Genomic DNA, 18,810 nt, shown 5'->3' with positions numbered 1-18,810 from the left:
CACTCTTCGGCATCCCTGGGTGTGGTTAAACTGTCTAAAATGGCGTCTCCCGCGCTTTCCTTTCTTCCCACGCTCGCCCTTCTTCTCCGCTGCGGCTTCTAAAATGGCGTCTCCCACGCTCTACCTTCTTCTCCGCAGCTCAAATGGCGTCTCCCGCGCTTCCTTCCTTTCCCCGCGGATGCTGCTCAGCCCTTGAGCCCTGGCTGCGCTCTGCGCATTCTCCTGTGCGCCTCTCTCGTTGCCGCCGCTCGGTCCTGAACCCTGGCTGTGCTTTACCCTCTCTCTCTTTTTGTTTTCCGTTGACGCCGCTCAGTCTTCAACCCCTGGCTGCGCCCTGTGCGCTTTACCCTCTCTCTTACCCCGTCGACGCTGCTCGGCCATTTCTGTGCCGTCGGTTGGCTCCAGCCGCCGCTGTCCGGGAAGGGTCTGCGCTGTACCTGTTGCCAGCCTGTTGCTGGATCATCGGGGCTGGAGAACCAAGCCCAGCTCTCAACAGCCTCCCCCGCAATGTTCACTCTCTGCCGGATGACTGGGCGGTTGCTCGTGGTCGACGCCCGTGCTTCTGGCCTCAACTTTCTTCCACCGTCCTCCCGGAGCGAATCCTTGAAAGGAAATGCAGAGTTGCAGGTAGATTCGAATCGACCTCGTCGCCACTGTTGAATCGTGAATCTTAAAGTATGGTGTTTTCCAATAACTAGATGGAGGGTGTAAATTAACAATCAACAGGTGTTTACTGAAGGAGGGTAGTCTAAAGACTAACAGTACAGATGCCTGCTCAAGGCTTATATACAGGTGTGGTCACTGCTGGTACTACAGTATACAGGAGCTGTAAAAGTAGTTCTCTCTTAAAGGTACATACACTACAGACGGGGCCTCAGTTTAACATCTCATCTGAAAGACAGTGCTGCAAACCCTCAGTGCTGCACTGGAGCATCAGCCTAGATTGTTGTGCTTAAGTCTCTGGAGTGGTGCTTGAACACACAACCTTCTGAGTCAAGAGTGAGAGCGCTACCACTGAGCACGCCACACCTGACACACAACAAAAGATGTTGTTTTTCTAAATCAAAATGTCTAGATATCACTCCAAATGATTGAGATGTGGTGAATGGTTGTTTATCAGGCTGGAGGAAGGTACACAGTGGTGTTTCCCAGGGGTCGATACTAGGACCACTGCTTTTCTTGATGTATATTAATGACTTGGATTTGCAGATGACACAAAGCTTGGAAGTATAGTGAACAGTGAGGAACATAGTGATAGACTTCAACAGGACATAGATATGCTGGTGGAATGCAATGCCAGGCATGATTTGCTATGAGTACTCCCAATGAAGTTTTTCCACTTGGAATGGTTACAACACAGAAGAAGGCCATGCGGCCCGTCGAGCCCGTGCCGGCTCTCTGCAAGAGCACTTCAGCCAGTCCCACTCCCCCGCCCTTTCCCCGTAGCCCTGCAAATTTTTTCCCTTCAGGTACTTATCCAATTCCCTTCTGAAAGCCACGATTGAGTCTGCCTCCACCACCCTTTCAGGCAGTGCATTCCAGATCCCAACCACTCGCTGCGTAAAAAAGTTTTTCCTCATGTCGCCTTCGATTCTTCTGCCAATCACCTTAAATCTGTGTCTTCTGGTTCTCGACCCTTCCGCCAATGGGAACAGTTTCTCTCTACCTACTCTGTCTAGACCCCTCATGATTTTGAACACCTCTATCAAATCTCCTCGCAACCTTCTCTGCTCTAAGGAGAACAACCCCAGCCTCTCCAGTCTATCCATGTAACTGAAGTTCCTCATCCTTGGAATCATTCTCGTAAATCTTTTCTGCACCTTCTCTAAGGCCTTCACATCCTTCCTAAAGTGCGGTGCCCAGAATTAGACTGAACCAGTGTTTTATAAAGGTTCATCATAATTTCCACACTTTTGTACGCTCTACCTCTATTTATGAAGCCCAGGATCCTGTATGCCTTTTTAACTACTTTCTCAACCTGCCCTACCACCTTCAACAATTTGTGCACACATACCCCCAGGTCTCTCTGTTCGTGCACCCCTTTTAGGATTGTACCATTTCGTTTATATTTCCATTCTTTCTACCAAAATGTATCGCTTCACATTTTTCTGCATTAAATTTCATCTGCCACGTGCCCGCCCATTTCACCAGCCAGTGTATGTTTTCCTGAAGTCGATCACTCTCCTACTCACAGTTCCACTATACTTCCAAGTTTTGTGTTATCTGCAAATTTTGAAATTGTGCCCTGTACACCCACGTCCAAGTCATTAATATATATTATGTGGCTCGGTGTCAGAAGTTTCAAATCCCAGACTGATACCTGGGATGGCAGGAATGACGTATGAGGAGAGATTGGGTCGATTGGGCTTATACTCGCTGGAGTTTAGAAGAATGAGAGGGGATCTCATTGAAACTTATAAAATTCTGACAGGACTAGATGCAGGAAGGATGTTCCCGATGGCGGGGGAGTCCAGAACCAGGGGTCACAGTCTAAGGATAAGGGGTAAGCCATTTAGGACAGAGATGAGGAGGAATTTCTTCACCCAGAGAGTGGTGAACCTGTGGAATTCTCTACCACAGAAGGCAGTTGAGGCCAATTCATTAAATATATTCAAGAAGGAGTTAGATATATTTCTTAAGGCTAAAGGGATCAAGGGATATGGGGAGAAGGCAGGGACAGGGTACTGAGTTTGGATGATCAGCCATGATCGCTTTGAATGGCGGAGTAGGCTCGAGGGGTCGAATGGCCTACTCCTGCTCCTATCTTCTATGTTTCTATGTTTTTGTCTTATAATACACCTGTGAAGTGCCTTGGGACGTTTTAATACGTTAAAGGCACTATATAAATACAAGTTGTTGTGTTGTTTAGGTGTCAGCTGTGGCTCAGTTGGTAGCACACTCACCTCTGAGGCAGAAGGTTGTGGGTTCATAATCCCACTCCAGGAACTTGATTATCATAGAAATTTAGGTTGATGCTCCAGTGCAGTACTGAGGGAGAGAGATGCTGTCTCTTGGATGAAATGTTAAACCGAGGCTCCGTCTGCTCTCTCAGCTGGATGTAAAAGAATACCAGGGCACGATTTCAAAGAAGTGCAAGGGAGTTATCCTTGATGTCCTGGGCCAATATTTATCCCTCAATCAACCTCACCAAAAACAGATTATCTGGTCATTATCACATTGTTGTTTGTGGGATCTTGCTGTGTGCAAATTGGCTGCTGCGTTTCCCACATTACAATGGTGGCTACCATTTTAATTTAAGTTGTTATGGTTCTTTTACTGTTTTCAGTTAAGTTACAGTTTTATTGTTTTAACCAGAAGAGTACAACAGTGAAAAAAGTACTCCATTGGCTGTAAAGCGCTTTGAGAGGTCCAGTGGTCGTGAAAGGCGCTATGTAAATGCAAGTCTTTCTCTTTTTTTGGTTGAGATGAAGAACTACAGAGACCAGCAGGCTGTGGTGTGTGTGCGGCTGCGCGGGGCCGCGGTGCAGGCTGGGTCGCGGCTTGTCCTTGCTGGTTTGGCGGCGGCGCGGCCATTGAAAGGAAGGTGTCAACCCAGCGTTCGGCTCCCAGCAAAAGGAAAACCCAGCGCTCGGCATGTTCGCCACCAGGATCCGCGCCATGTTCCGTCCCGGCACTTTGCAGCTGACCCGGGCGGCTCTGGCCCGAGGCTATGCCGAGGCGGCGCCGGTGGCCTCCGAGGCTGTCAAGATGTCCTTCACCTTCGCCTCTCCGACCAAGGTAATGGCGACAGGCCCCGGCCTGGGCCTAGCGTAGCGGGCGGCGCCGGCTCCCCCAGCCGGGGCTCTGTCAGGGAATAGGTATCACCAATGTTGGGCATAAGTTTCTCTTTTTAGTCTTTCGCTTTTTTTATATAATATGTGTCTTTATTTATTTTATATATATTTATATATTTTTTTTTTAATTTTATATTATATATATAAAAAAATCTTTTTGAAACTTATAAAATTCTAACAGGACTGGACAGACTAGATGCAGGAAGGATGTTCCAGATGGTCGGGGAGTCCAGAAGCAGGGGTCACAGTCTAAGGATAAGGGGTAAGCCATTTAGGACAGAAATGAGGAGGAATGTCTCCACCCAGAGAGTGGTGAACCTGTGGAATTCTCTACCACAGGAGGCAGTTGAGGCCAATTCATTAAATATATTCAAGAAGGAGTTAGATATATTTCTTAAGGCTAAAGGGATCAAGGGATATGGGGAGAAAGCAGGGACAGGGTACTGAATTTGGATGATCAGCCATGATCTCATTGAATGGCGGAGCAGGCTCGAAGTGCCGAATGGCCTACTCCTGCTCCTATCTTCTATGTTTCCGGTTTTCACCGGCTCAGGATAGTTTTAGGCCTGTGCGGCCCTGAGCAGGCCCAGCTGCCGTCCACTGTCACCCCTACATTTACAGCAGAGCTCGGTCTTCTCGGGCAAGCTTTGCAGAATGTAGCGTTTCATGTAGTTTTGGGAATTGGTGTATTTCTACTTTTGCCTCAAAGTACTTTTCTTTAATTGCGCTTGATTCATTTGAAGCCTGAATCCAATTTACAGCACAGAAACAGGCCATTCGGCCCAACTGGTCCATCCTCCACGGCAGCCTCCTCCCATCCTAGTTCATCTAAAACTCCCATTCACTACTGTATATCCTTCTATTCCTTTTCCCCTCGTGTTTATCTTACACTAATTTGAAGAGCAGGGGAGTTCTCCCCGGTCAATATTTATCCCTCAATCATCAACTAGATTTGGAGGGGGTGGGGGTGGCAGAATTGGGAACTCTTTTTTTGGGGTGGGGGTGTGATCCAGCTCGTAATTATCATCTTATCCTGGGATGTGGGCATTGCTGGCAATGCCAGCATTTATTGCCCATCCCTAGTTGCCCTTGAGAAGGTGGTGGTGAGCTGCCTTCTTGAACCGCTGTAGTCCGTGTGATGAAGGTGCTCCCACAGTGCTGTTAGGGAGGGAGTTTCAGGATTTTGACCCATCGGCGATATACTAAGTCAGGATGGTGTGTGACTTGGCGGGGAACTTGGAGATGATGCTGTTTCCATGCGCCTGCTGCCCTTGTCCTTCTAGGCGGTAGAGGTTGTGGGTTTGGGAGGTGCTGCCGAAGAAGCCTTGGTGAGTTGCTGCATTGCATCTTGTAGATGGCGCACACTGCAGCCACGGTGCGCCGGTGGTGGAGGGAGTGAATGTTTAAGGTGCTGGATGGGGTCAGCAGAAATCTCTGAAGGTGACAGGACAGCTTAACAAAGCATACGGGACCCTGGGCTTTATAAATAGAGGCATAGGGTACAAAAGCCAAGAACTTATGTGAAAACTATATAAAGAAGTAGTTTGGCCCCAGCTAGAGTACTGTGTCCCACTTCTGGGTACCACACTTTAAGAAGGATGTGAAGGCCTTGGAGAGGGTGCAGAGGAGATTGACCAGAATGGTACCAGGGATGAAGAACTTCAGTTATGCGGAGAGACTGGAGAAGCTGGGGTTGTTCTCCTTCGAGCAGAGAAGGCTAAGAGGAGATTTGATTGAGGCGTTTAAAAGTCATGAATTGTTAAGATCAAGTAAATTTAAGAGAAATTGTTTCCAATGGCTGAAGGATATAGAGGCACTGGAGAGGGTGCAAAAAAGGTTTACAAGGATGGTAGCAGAATGGCGAGGTTAGACTGATCAGGAAAGGATGAACAGGCTGGGGCTCTTTTCTCTAGAAAAGAGAAGGCTGAGGGGTGACCTAATAGAGGTCTTTAAAATTAGGAAAGTTTTAGACACAGAATGTTTCCACTTGTGGGGAAGGGCATAACTAGAGGCCATCAATATAAGACAGTCACCAAGAAATCCAGTCGGGAATTCAGGAGAAACCTCCTTGCCCAGAGAGTGGTGAGAATGTGGCGCTCGCTACCACGGAGTGGTTGAAGCCAATAGTAGAGATGCATTTAAGGGGCAGCTCGATAAACACACGAGGGAGAAAGGAATCGAGGGTTACACTGATGGGGTGAGATGAAGACGGGAGGAGGCTCGAGTGGAGCGTAAACCCCGGCCTGGACTGGTGGGGCCGAATGGCCTGTTTCTGTGCCATATATCCTATGTAATGTGGGGTACCGCAGGGATCGGTGCTAGGACCCCAGCTATTCATCACAATATATATAAATGATCTAGACGAGGGAACTAGATGTAATATCTCCAAGTTTGCAGACGACACAAAGCTGGGTGGGTGTGTGTGCTGTGAGGAGGATGCAGAGAAACTCCAGTATGATTTGGACAGGTTAGGTGATCAGGCAGATGCATGGCAAATGCAGTATAATGTGGATAAATGAGAGGTTATCCACTTTGGTGGCACAAACAGGAAGACAGATTATTATCTGAATGGCAATAGATTGGGAAAATGGGTAGTGCAACGAGACCTGGGTGTCCTTGTGCACCAGTCGCTGAAGGTAAGCATGCAGGTGTAGCAGGCAGTTAAGAAGGCAAATGGTATGTTGGCCTTCATAGCGAGAGGATTCGAGTACAGGAGCAAGGATGTCTTGCTGCAGTTGTGCAGGGCCTTGGTGAGACCACACCTTGAGTATTGTGTGCAGTTTTGGTCACCTTATCTGAGGAAGGATGTTCTTGCCATGGAGAGAGTGCAGCGAAGATTCGCCAGACTGATACCTGGGATGGCAGGAATGACGTATGAAGAGAGATTGGGTCGATTAGGCTTATATTCACTAGAGTTTAGAAGAATGAGAGGGGATCTCATTGAAACTTATAAAGTTCTAACAGGACTAGACAGACTAGATGCAGGAAGGATGTTCCTGATGGCGGGGGAGTCCAGAACCAGGGGTCACAGTCTAAGGATAAGGGGTAAGCCATTTAGGACACAGATGAGGAGGAATTTCTTCACCCAGAGAGTGGTGAACCTGTGGAATTCTCTGCCACAGAAGGCAGTTGAGGCCAATTCATTAAATATATTCAAGAAGGAGTTGGATATATTTCTTGAGGCTAAAGAGATATGGGGAGAAAGCAGGGACAAGGTACTAAATTTGGATGATCAGCCATGATCTCATTAAATGGCGGAGCGGGCTTGAGGGGCCGAATGGCCTACTCCTCCTATCTTCTATGTATAATACCTATGTAACTAAAACAGATAATCTGGTCATTATCAAATTGCTGTTTGTGGGAGCTTGCGGTGCACAAATTGGCTGCTGCGTTTCCTACATTACAACAGTGACTGCACTTTATTGGCTGTAAAGTGCTTTGGGACACCCTGGGGTTGTGAAAGGTGCTATATAAATGTAAATTTCTCCCCACCCCCTCCCCCCTTAAATGCATCTATGTTATATACCTCAACTACTCCTCGTGGTAGTGAGTTCCACATTCTTACCACTCTTTGGGTGAAGAAGTTCCTCCTGAATTCCCTATTGGATTTATTGATAACACTCATTTACGACGACTAGTTTTGGACTCTTCCACAAGTGGAAACGTTTTCTCTACATCTACCCTATCAAACCCTTGCATAATCTTAACGACCTCTATCAGGTCACCCCTTTGCTTTCTCTTTTCTATAGAGTAGAGACCTAACCTGATTAGCCTTTCCTGATAAGTATATCTGCTCAATTCTGGTGGTATCCATGTGAATCTTTTTTGCACCTTTTCCAATGCCTCTTTTCATAATATGGAGACCGGAAATGCGCCTAGCAATGTTCCCTTTTAAGCTGCGTGTCCACACAGCGTCTGGAGGCTCTGTGCAGCCGGCTCACCAGCTTTTGAAAGCACGCAGGTGCAGAATTTTGAAGGGGCTGCACAGCCCAAAATAAATTAGAGGGAACATTGGTGCACAGTACTCCCAAGTGTGGCCTAACCAAGGTTCGATACAAGTTTAACCTAACTTCTGTTTTACAACTAGAAATGCACCCTAGTGCTTGGTTTGCCTTTTTTTATGGCCTTATTAACCTGGGTCACAGCTCTTAGTGATTTGTGTGTTTGCACCACTAGATCCCTTTTGCCCTTCTACCCCATTCATACTCTTAAAATCCAAGCAGTATGTGGCCTCCTTATTCTTGTTACCAAAATGCACCACATCACACTTAACTATATTGAACTTAATTTGTCAATTCATGCCTATTCTGCAAGCTTATTAATGTCTTCCTGTATTTTATTTCGTTCTTCCTTGTTGTATTAACTATATCTCCCAATTTGGTTTCGTACACAAATTTTGAAATTGTACTTCTGATTCCAGGGTACAAATCATTAATGTAAATTGTCTCCGCACTGATCCCTGGGGAACACCACTTCCCAGCTTTTGCCAGTCTGAATAGCTACCCTTAACCCCTACTCTGTTTTCTGTTTTGTAGCCAACTTGCTATCCATTCTGCTACCTGTCCCCTGACTCCACATGCTCTGGCCATAGCCATAAGTCTACTGTGCGGTACCTTAATAAGGATAAGGGGTAAGCCATTTAGGACAGAGATGAGGAGGAATTTCTTCACCCAGAGAGTGGTGAACCTGTGGAATTCTCTACCACAGAAGGCAGTGGAGGCCAATTCATTAAATATATTCAAGAAGGAGTTGGATATATTTCTTAAGGCTAAAGGGATCAAGGGATATGGGGAGAAGGCAGGGACAGGGTACTGAATTTGGATGATCAGCCATGATCGCATTGAATGGCGGAGCAGGCTCGAGGGGCCGAATGGCCTACTCCTGCTCCTATCTTCTATGTATGTTTTTATGTTAAGGCCTTCTGAAAATCCAAATGCATTACATTTGCTGCATTACCCTTGTTTACTCTTTCCGTCACTTCTTAAAAGAATTCAATTAGGTTGTCAGGCATGCGCTTCCCTTTTGAAATCCGTGCTGACTACACTCTTTTATATTTTCTGTTTCTAGATTTTTTTTTAATGACATCTTTGAATAAAGATTCCATTACCTTTCCTACCATTGACGTTAAGCTAACTGGTCTATAGTTCCCGGGACTTGTTCTAGCTCCCTTTTTTTAATATAGGAATAACATTAGCTGTCTCAGTCCTCTGGCACTATTCCCTATTCTAATGAATTGTTTTATATATGTAATAGCGCCTCTGCTGTATCTTCCCTAACTTCTTTTAATGTGTGGATGCAATCCATCCAGACCAGAAGTTTTAAGCTCTCTAAGTTTGATTAGTTTATCAATTATCTCTCCTCTATCTTAAATATCTTTATCTTTTAGATGTACATTTAGCTGATTAATTCTTCGTCTCTTCTATCCTCTTTTACTGTCCTCATATTGTTGGAAGGAGTCCGCCTCAGGGCAGACATGTCTCGTTGCCAAAGCCTCTTAATGAGGATGTGGATTAAACAGTTGGTAATGGGTAAGGCTAGTAGGCAGCATTGGACTTGGTCTTCTAGGGCATTACAGGAAACTTTGTGCTATCCGGCACCGACGGGACTGAGCTGTTGCCGTCCCATCAAAACTGCCGGACAAACCAGCGCTAATGTTAAAACATACGGAAGCTTTTGAGCTCCGCATCTAGCAACAAACCCTGTTGCTTAGCTTCTAAACAGTCAGCCGCAGCTTGCAAGCGTCTCTGTAGCTAAGCAACAGCTTTAGCTAGACCTTGCAGAGCTTGACTGGTGGGGGAAAAAAAACAACGAAAAGAAAAAAAACTTACTGAACCGACTCCTGAATTTTGCCGGTGGCTCGAGCATTCCGGACAGTTAACCTCCGGATAAACCAAAGTTTCCTGTACTAGCTAGTGTGTTTCAAGCTGGCAGTGTTCAGTTCCATTTGCAGTTCCTCATAATGAAGCAGTCCATACAGCATGACCTGGACTACATATTTGTGTTTTAATGGATTGGAGGAGGGGCTATGTTGGGGTGCGGATGGGCCTTGATTGTCATTGGTGCACAGGGTCTCAGATTCTTAGTCCGGCTCTGGTTCGGTGCCTATCTTACTTGGATTGCAGAGGCACGCGGGCACCTAATGAGGCCCTGCACGTGCAACCTGAAGAAGCACTTTTTGCTGGGTCGTATGGTGTTTGCCCATACTGTGGTCAAAACGATGGTGACAATGCATAATTTTATAATTTGTGCAGCTTATCTTGTGCCCCTTGGAAGGAGCTCTGTTACTTTAGCAAGTATATCCAGGCCATGAGGGCTGCAGATGAGATTCACTAAGATTGAGATGCTTCAGCTATGAGAAGAAATTGGGGCTCTTTTCATTACAACAAACCCGGTTAAGTGGAGACCGCCACCAGCCACGTTTAAAAATCATGTTCGATTTGAGAATTATTATGAATAAATTTGAGTTATGCAAATTTGTGGCAGTATATTTTTGTTACATTTTATAGGGCAGTGTGTCAACAGAAATTGCACACTTGTACAAAATCATTCAAAATAGTTTTGATATTCTGAATGGTATTCTGATGTTAGCATTCTGTGATGTGTGACAATATATAGAAAACAGATTTGTAACAGTTGTGTTTGTTAAATTCCTGCCTGAGTGTGTGAATCTTGTGACAAAAGTCACTATACAGTACTCGGTCTTTTTAACAAGCAAGACATGAGGGAGCTGGCCATAGTTTTAATTCCTTAATCCTAGTGTGGACCTATGATTTGTTAAGTACATACTGAGTAAAAACAGAAAATGCTGGAAAATATACAACAGGTCCGCCAGCAGTTGACGAGAAAATACAGGTTATTGTTTTGGGTGGAGATCCTTTGTGCTGCTGAATCTGTATTTGTTTTCCCCCCAACAGTAGATTGGATTAGAAGCAGTACAAATTGCTGGTCAAAGAGGGGGAAATGGACAGGTGCTGTACCTGGTGTGGTTGCAGGAGAAATTGTCTCTGAAAGAGCAGCCAGATAAAAGTGAGCAAGCAAGAGTGTCAGAGGCAACACTCGCTCTGAAAAGCAGGGCGGGTAAGAGAAATTGTTCTTGATGCAAGAATCATGTTGCAAATGGTAGATGCCTCGGCTAGTGGGTCGAGAGGGCCAAGAGGGGGTCCTGCTGTCTTGAGTTGAGGTGTGGGCAACAGGACAGCTACAGGCAAGGGCCTTGTTGACAATGGTGAGTGAAATAAATAAAAAGGGTATTTCGGAACTCTGGCTCAAAACGTAATGACCCAGAATTTGCTGTCAAAATAACGGTGAGGCTAATGGTGCTTGCTGTTATTTATACGTAAATGGTACAGCAAAGGGCAGATGTGTGGTCAAATGCCAATACCCAAAAGTTGCTGTCCAAGTTAGCTTAGTGAAAACGGCATCTCGCCTCACCATTGAAATGCATTGAATGGCGTGAAGTTGTTGAATTTGCACGGTAGACGCAAACTAAACTCACTGCAAAGTTATGTCTTGTCATCACAAGCGTAAGCACCCTTTTACTGACGTAATACTGCCTATCAACCCCTCTGGCACTGAAAATGAACTATTAAGTGTGGAGTTTCATTCCTTCAGGTAATAGTTGTTTTGAAAAATGTATTTTAGAATTATTTTTAAAAAATTACTTTTCCTTTGTCTCTTTCTCAATCCAATCTTTCCTTCTCTATCTCTCTCTACCTGATTTGACATTGAATTCACCCACTCTGAATTTACACTTCTGTCATTTCTGTTTATTTATCAATCCTTCAATTTGATTGGTTGAGGACATACACAGTTGGTTGCCCCTTTCACTTGGGTTTCAGATGCCTCGCTATCGGGTCGCACTTTCAGCAACTTTCCATGCAAAAAAATTAAAAAACCTAAACGTGCATGAACAAGTATAACTAACAGCACATGCCGCTACAGCGCAATCTGGGCCGTGGTCATTGGAGTAAATATGACTAGTATTATAGTGCTGAAGTTGTATATGTGTTGTGGAAATGATGTTACATAATTTAAAAGTTAGAGGTCATTTCTTCCACAGTTGTGGAGTTTAAAAAAAGGTCACTGATGCTGTTGGGAGACCAAACTCCAGATAAATTTTAATTCTCTTTTGAGCTACAGATTTATTATTGCATTTGAGGCCAGTACACTCTCCAAAAATTAGATTAGGCAGTACTGTCACTTTAGTCATAGGCATAACCAGAACAGGGTTTTATACAAATCACAATTGATCTTGGGCGAGGCAAGGGGTTTGTAACAATTCTGGATAGGTTAACCCAGGATTAGATCACACCCTTGCAATCACTCCGATATTCAAAGAAAAATTCTCAATTTTTACATGGAGCATGTACTGACAGCAATTGTCACTGCATTCTGTGTCATTGACATGTGGTGTTACAAAACACAGGATTTATTGAAATAAAAACACACAATGCTGGGAATACTCAGCAGGTCAGAATTGAGTTCTGACGAAGGGTCATCAACCTGAAACGTTAACTCTGTTTCTCTCTCCCCAGATGCTGCCTGACCTGAGTATCTCCAGCATTTTCTGTTTTTATTTCAGATTTCCAGCATCTGCAGTATTTTGCTTTTGTAACAGGATTTATTGATTGTCACTTGGTTTCTCAAACATCAGGAGTAATACTACAAGCTCAGGGAGAGCATGGGTTAGCAGCAGTATAAAACTCTAAATATTATCCCCACCCAAAAAGAGCCCTATAATTGTGGTGTAATTTTTGATTCGGGGGAAATGCTGTGCTGTATTTTTACTTATTTTCTGCTGTTTCCCAACTGTGTTGCCCCCTTGCTGGGGTACAGATACAGTGACACTGGTTACACTCTTGTACCTGCACAAGTGGGCATTCTTTCTTCATGCTGGAGCTTAAGACAGTGAATGACTGCAGGCCAGTTGCCCCCTGGAGGCATCACATCTGATTCGATCTCAATCTTGCCCTTGTGATATCCATGCATAAACTTCCAGTCATGGTCTGGGAGCAAAATGCCTGATACATTTTCCTTTCACTACATTAGGGTAATGAGGTCGCCTGTCATTTTAATTCACCACTCCATTCCCACTCGGAACTCACCGTCCTTGGCCTCTTGTATTGTTCCACGGAAGCTCAACGTAAACTCGAGGAACAGCACCTCATCTTCCGATTAGGCACTCTGCAGCCTTCCGGACTCAACATCGAGTTCAACAATTTCAGATCATAACCTCGGTCCCTATTACACATTTTTTCTTGTAATTTTTCCACTCCTTCTCCCCCCCCCCCCCCCCCCCCCCATTCCCACACCTGGCAGCTATCTCTTGCCCTGCCAGTACACTTTACACCTAATCTCAGCCTATTACCATCTCGTCTAGCTCTTTTGTTTCTTTCACTTCTTTTGTCTGATCGCAGCCCTGCCTTCGATCTATTTTCTTTTCTTTCCAGTTTTGAAGAAGGGTTCGACCCGAAACGCCAACTCAAATTTCTCTCCACGGATGTTGCCTGACCACCTGAGTTTTTCCAGCATTTTCTGTTGTTATGTAGCATTTCTACCTTTTCACCAGAGACAACACAGACTGAAGATAGAACTTATGACCTTTCTAGCATGTGTGGCTTATGGGGAAAGTATATTTCAGTTGACAATTTTTTTTGTGGTAGCTGTGTTTCTAGTGACATAAGTTACTGGCCTCTATGTATATGCTTGCAAAATTTATAACTGACCGATAATGTTGCCTGGGTTTTGACTTTAAGGGGGAAAAGATGAGGGGTGCGGAGACCTGTGCTGCAGTTTTCTTGGCTGTTAACGTGTTTGTTCTTATCAGGTGTATTATAATGCAGCCAGCGTGAAGCAAGTAGATGTTCCAACACTGACTGGAAACTTTGGCATTCTCCCTGCTCATGTACCCACACTGCAGGTGCTCAAACCTGGAGTAGTAACGATCTTTGATGAAGAGGGTGCACAGACCAAGTATTTTGGTACGTCAATTTCTGTAATTAGAGTAGATAATTTAAAAATTGAATTTCATAATTGAAAAGCTTTCCATATTACTGCAATGACATTTTCTACTGTAATTGTGTAAACTATAGGCAATTAACACTGATAATATTTTTACACCAGCTGAGCATCAATATAATGGATTTTTGTAGCTAATTTTCATCTAACAGTGACTTGAGTGCTAAAAATGTCGATAACCCTTGTGCAGCTTTTTGCATTGATACCATTTAGTAGTGTTAACAATGCTAGCACTGTTGCAGGCTCTTGTGCAGCATGCAGTTTGATTAGCTGTGCTAACTCATTCACTGGCAGAAAAGCTTTCATAGGTTACCTCCAAATATAAAGGATAAGTGCTTATACCCAACACTGACACACTTTTAATGATTAGGAACCAAATGGAATGAATACGCCTCGGCAGAGTCATAACGGCAGAGAAGGAGGCCATTCGGCCCATCGAGTCCGTGCCGGCTCTCTGTAGAGCAATCCAGTCAGTCCCATTCCCCCACTCTATCCCCCGTAGCCCTGCAAGTTTATTTCCCTCAAGTACCTATCCAGTCTCCCCTTGAAAACATTGAGTGTCTCCGCTTCCATCACTTCTGTCGGTAGCAAATTCCAGGTCGTCGCCACTTGCTGCGTAAAAAAGTTTTCCCTCGCGTCCCCCCTGTATTTCTTGCCCAAAACCTTAAATCTGTTGTCCCCTAGTCCTTGTACCATCAACTAATGAACAGCCTTTCACCGTCTAGCCTATCCAAACCTGCCATAATCTTGTACACCTCTATCAAATCACCCCTCAACCTTCTTTGCTCTAATGAAAACAAATCCAGCTTCAACCTGTCCTTGTAGCTAAGATCCTCCATCCCCGGAACCATTCTGGTAAATCTCCTCTGCACCCTCTCAAGGGCCTTCACATCCTTCCTAAAGTGTGGTGACCAGAACTGGACGCAATACTCCAGTTGTGGCCTAGCCAGTGCTTTATAAAGGTTCAGCATAACTTCTCTACTTTTGTACTCAATACCTCTATTTATGAAGCCCAAGATCCCATATGCTTTGCTAAGCACTCTCAATATGTCCTGCCGCCTTCAGGGACCTATGCACTTTAACTCCCAGGTCCCTCTGTCCCTGCACACTCTTTAAAACTGTGCCATAAAGTGTATATTGCCTCTCCCTGTTCCTTCTTCCAAAATGCATCACCTCACACTTCTCTGTATTAAATTCCATCTGTCACTTGTCTGCCCATTCTGCTAGCCTTCCTATGTCCTGTTGCAGTCGATTGGTATCATCATCACTGTTTTGCCCCCCCCCCCCTCCCAAGTTTGGTGTCATTGGCAAATTTAGAAATTCTACTCTATTCCAATATTCAGGTCATTTTTTTTTATATATTGAAAAAAGTAGTGGCCCCAGCACTGACCCTTGGAACACCACTGTCTGCACCGTCGAATAGCTTGATGCCCGTGTGCTGTTCAGACTCCCGACACAACAAATGGCGGCTAGCCGCCTCTTGTGCCCCAGCATGAAACAGTGTCTTCTGCAGAGGAGGGGGCAAAATAGGAACTGCTAAATAAAATTCAACCTTTGTCATATTAGGCATGAGAGATATTTGTGTATTTATGGTTGCCTTGGATTTTGACAATGATTTGACTTTATTGTTGAGATTTGTTTTTGAATAAAATAATGTGGCATCCTCCAGTCTGAAAAACAGCCATTTACCACAGCTTGCTGTTTTCTGTCCTTAAGCCAATTCCTTATCCAAGCTGCCACTGACTCACCTGTTCCATGAGCCTCAATTTTGTTAACCAGCCTTCTGTGTGGTACTTTGTCAAGCGCCTTCCGAAAATCCATGTAGACAACATCCATTGCGTTCCCTTCATTAATCCTCTGTTACTTCATCAAAAATTCAATTAGATTAGTCAAACACAATCTGCCTTTTACAATTCCGTGTTGGCTCTCCTTAATTAGCTTAAACCCCTCCAAGTGCCTGTTAACTTTTTCCTTGATTATTGTTTCTAAAACTTTACCCACCACTGATGTTAAACTGACCGGCCTGTAGTTACTAGGATTGTCCTTACACCCTTTCTTAAACAATGACGTCATATTTACCACTTTCCAATCCGCAGGCACCTCCCCCACATCTAGGGAAGATTGGAAAATTATGGCAAGCCCTTCCACTATCTCCTCTCCCAATTCCCTTTGCAACCTGGGATGCAAGCCATCTGGACCAGGCGACTTATCCACTCTAAGCATACCCAGCCTTTCTAGTACATCCTGTCTTAACAATTTTCACCTCTTCCATTGCATCCACTTCCTTAGTAAACACCGATACAAAGTACTCATTGAGTATTCTAGCCTTGCCCTGCGCCTCTAAGCAAATATCACCACCTTTGTCTCTTATAGGCCCCACCCTGCCTCTTACTACCTGCTTACTGTTTACATGCTGGTAGAAGATTTTTGGGTTCCCTTTTATGTTAACTGCCATTCTACTCTCTCATTCTCTCTTTGCCAATCTTATTTTCATCTTCACACCCCCTCTTAACTTATTGTATTTGGTCTGGTTCTCCCTTGAAGAATTCACCTGACATGCATCATAAGCCCTCTTTTTGTTTCCTCACCTTCTCTATCTCCCTCGTCATCCAAGGAGCCCTTGCTTTGGTTCCCTTACCCTTCCCCCTTGTTGGAATGTACCTAGCCTGTATTTGCAACAACATCTCCTTAAAGATCACCCATTGTTCTGTTACAGTTTTTCCTGTCAGTCTTCGGTTCCATTTTACTCTGGCTAGATCCTTTCGCATCCCATTGAAGTTAGCCCTATTCCAGTTTAGAAGTTCCACTCTAGATTGTTCCTTGCTCCTCTCCATTGCTAATCTAAATCTTATGATACGATGATCACTCGTACCCAAGTGTTCTCCCACAGACACTTGGTCGACCTTATTCCTCTTTTCTACTCCTATATGCTGGTGCCCATCCCCCTGCCAAGCTAGCTTAAATCCTCCCCAACAGCACTAACAAACCTCCCTGCGAGAATATTGGTCCCGGTTCTGTTGAGGTGTAACCCGTCTGGCTTGTACAGGTCCCACCTTCCCCAGAAATGGTCCCAATGCCTCGGGAATCTAAAGCCCCCCTTCCTGCACCATCTCTCCAGCCACGCATTCATCTGTTCTATCATCCTATTCTTGTACTCACGTGGCACCGGGAGTAAACCGGAAATTACTACCTTTGTGGTCCTGCTTTTTAATCTCTCTCCGAGCTCCCTAAACTCTGCCTGCAGGATCTCATCCCTCTTTCTGCCTATGCCGTTGGTATCGATATGGACAACGACCTCTAGCTGTTCACCCTCCCCCCTCCGTGTCCTGCAGGCACTCCTTTTCTCAGATGTGTAACTAGTTTGACAATTCTTGGATACCAAAATGGAAAAGCTATGTTCAGAAAATAAAAATGAAATACAACTATGCAAAAATAACTTCAAAAAGTAAAACTTTAGTTAAAAATATAGATGCAGTGGTTAAGGCTCCAATCTAGGAGCTTGTGTACTTGGAACTTTTGTATTTCTGAATGTTGTGCTGGTTTTGAAAATTTGGCAGTTGTGCTCTTCAAAACCTAATGCATGAATGGTGTTAATGATTCTCTTTTATAGGATCATCATAGAAATCATAGCACAGATAGAGGCCCTGTGAGCCCTCACCTGTGCTGATGCTAGTTACTCAGTTGGAGCTGTCTAAGCTGAAACTATTTCCCCATATCTTTTTTGTATTTTATTTTCAAATCCTTACCCAGTTCCCTTTTAAGCAATGCTGAAGACTCTACTTCAATAGTCATTTGTCATAAAGTATTCCATTATGAATACTTTCTGGTCTCCTTACCTAAGGAAAGACATACTTGCCTTGGGAGTGTAACAAAAGTTCACTAGACTGGTTCCTGGGTGGAGGGGATTGCCCTATGAGGAGAGACTGAGTAGACTAGACCTATATTCCCTAGAGTTTAGAAGAATGAGGTGTGATCTAATTGAAACATATAAAATTCTTAAGGGGCTTGACAGGGTTAATGCTGAGAAAATGTTTCCCCTGGCTGGGGAGTTAGAACCAGGGGTCACAGTCTCAGAATAAGGAGTCGGCCATTTAGGACTGAGATGAGGAGAAATTTCTTCACTCAGAGGGTGGTGAATCTTTGGAATTTGCTACTCCAGAGGGCTGTGGATGCTCAGTTGTTGAGAGTATTCAAGACAGAGGTCGATAAAGTTTTGGGAATTAAGGGATATGGGGATAGTGCGGGAAGGTGGAGTTGAGGTAGATGATCAGCCATGATCTTACTGAATGGCGGAGCAGGCTCGAAGGGCCAAATGGCCGACTCCAGCTCCTGTTTCTTATTTTCTTATGAAGGCCCAAAGAAAATAACTGCCACAGTTTCTATGTAGGAGTATCAGATAATTACTGTAGTGCCGAATATCTGTTTGCATGCACTCTTTCTGCATGCAGCTGTAGAATTTGTAACCGTTCTGTTTCTGCATTTGGCTCCTCTTTACAGCTTGTCGCAAGTGTATAGTAACGCACCTCTTTAAAGTGCAAGTATATTTTAATACTGTCCTTTTTTATGATTGCAAACAATTTGCCTTTAGGTATTGAGTTGTGTTTTCAGGATTCATACTAGTCATAATATCCATTTGCAATACCAAGAAAGACAGTTTATTTTAATATGTATAGGTTTAATTTTTGTGCAATCTAGTGTTTCCTGAAAAGGCTTCCAAATTTTTTATCTTGCCATCAGTTTTTAATTGAGTAACCACAACATCTGATCACAAAGTGGCCTGCAGTTACCAGGAAGACATTTGCCCTTTATACTCCACTTGTCTTGAAGGGGACACCTGGTGGCAGGAAAGTAAAATAGCAACACAAAATAAATGACCAGCATATTCTCTCTTTTCCAGGTTTACTTTTTTGCTTCATTAACTGTTGTCCAGTTTTCATTTAACCCCAAACTGCAAAACAAACACCAAAATAGAATTTGTTAATATTTTCACTGAGTGAGT

General features: G+C 44.3%; 1 protein-coding gene across 1 annotated transcript in view; it reads left to right on the top strand.

The window, feature by feature from the left end:
• Positions 1 to 3,490: 3,490 nt before the first annotated feature.
• Positions 3,491 to 18,810, top strand: part of atp5f1d (ATP synthase F1 subunit delta) — a 28,742-nt gene continuing 13,422 nt past the window's right edge. The window contains exons 1-2 of the mRNA XM_086004612.1: positions 3,491 to 3,738; positions 13,621 to 13,774. Of these exons, the coding sequence (XP_085860738.1) occupies positions 3,595 to 3,738; positions 13,621 to 13,774 (298 nt within the window). The 5' untranslated portion in view covers positions 3,491 to 3,594. The remainder of the gene's footprint in view (positions 3,739 to 13,620; positions 13,775 to 18,810) is intronic.

This window comes from Somniosus microcephalus, chromosome 13, assembly GCF_052327205.1.
Source record: "Somniosus microcephalus isolate GS21.2 chromosome 13, FLI_Smic_1.0, whole genome shotgun sequence".
NCBI lineage: Eukaryota > Metazoa > Chordata > Chondrichthyes > Squaliformes > Somniosidae > Somniosus > Somniosus microcephalus.
This window is presented reverse-complemented; position numbering and strand designations above follow the sequence as displayed.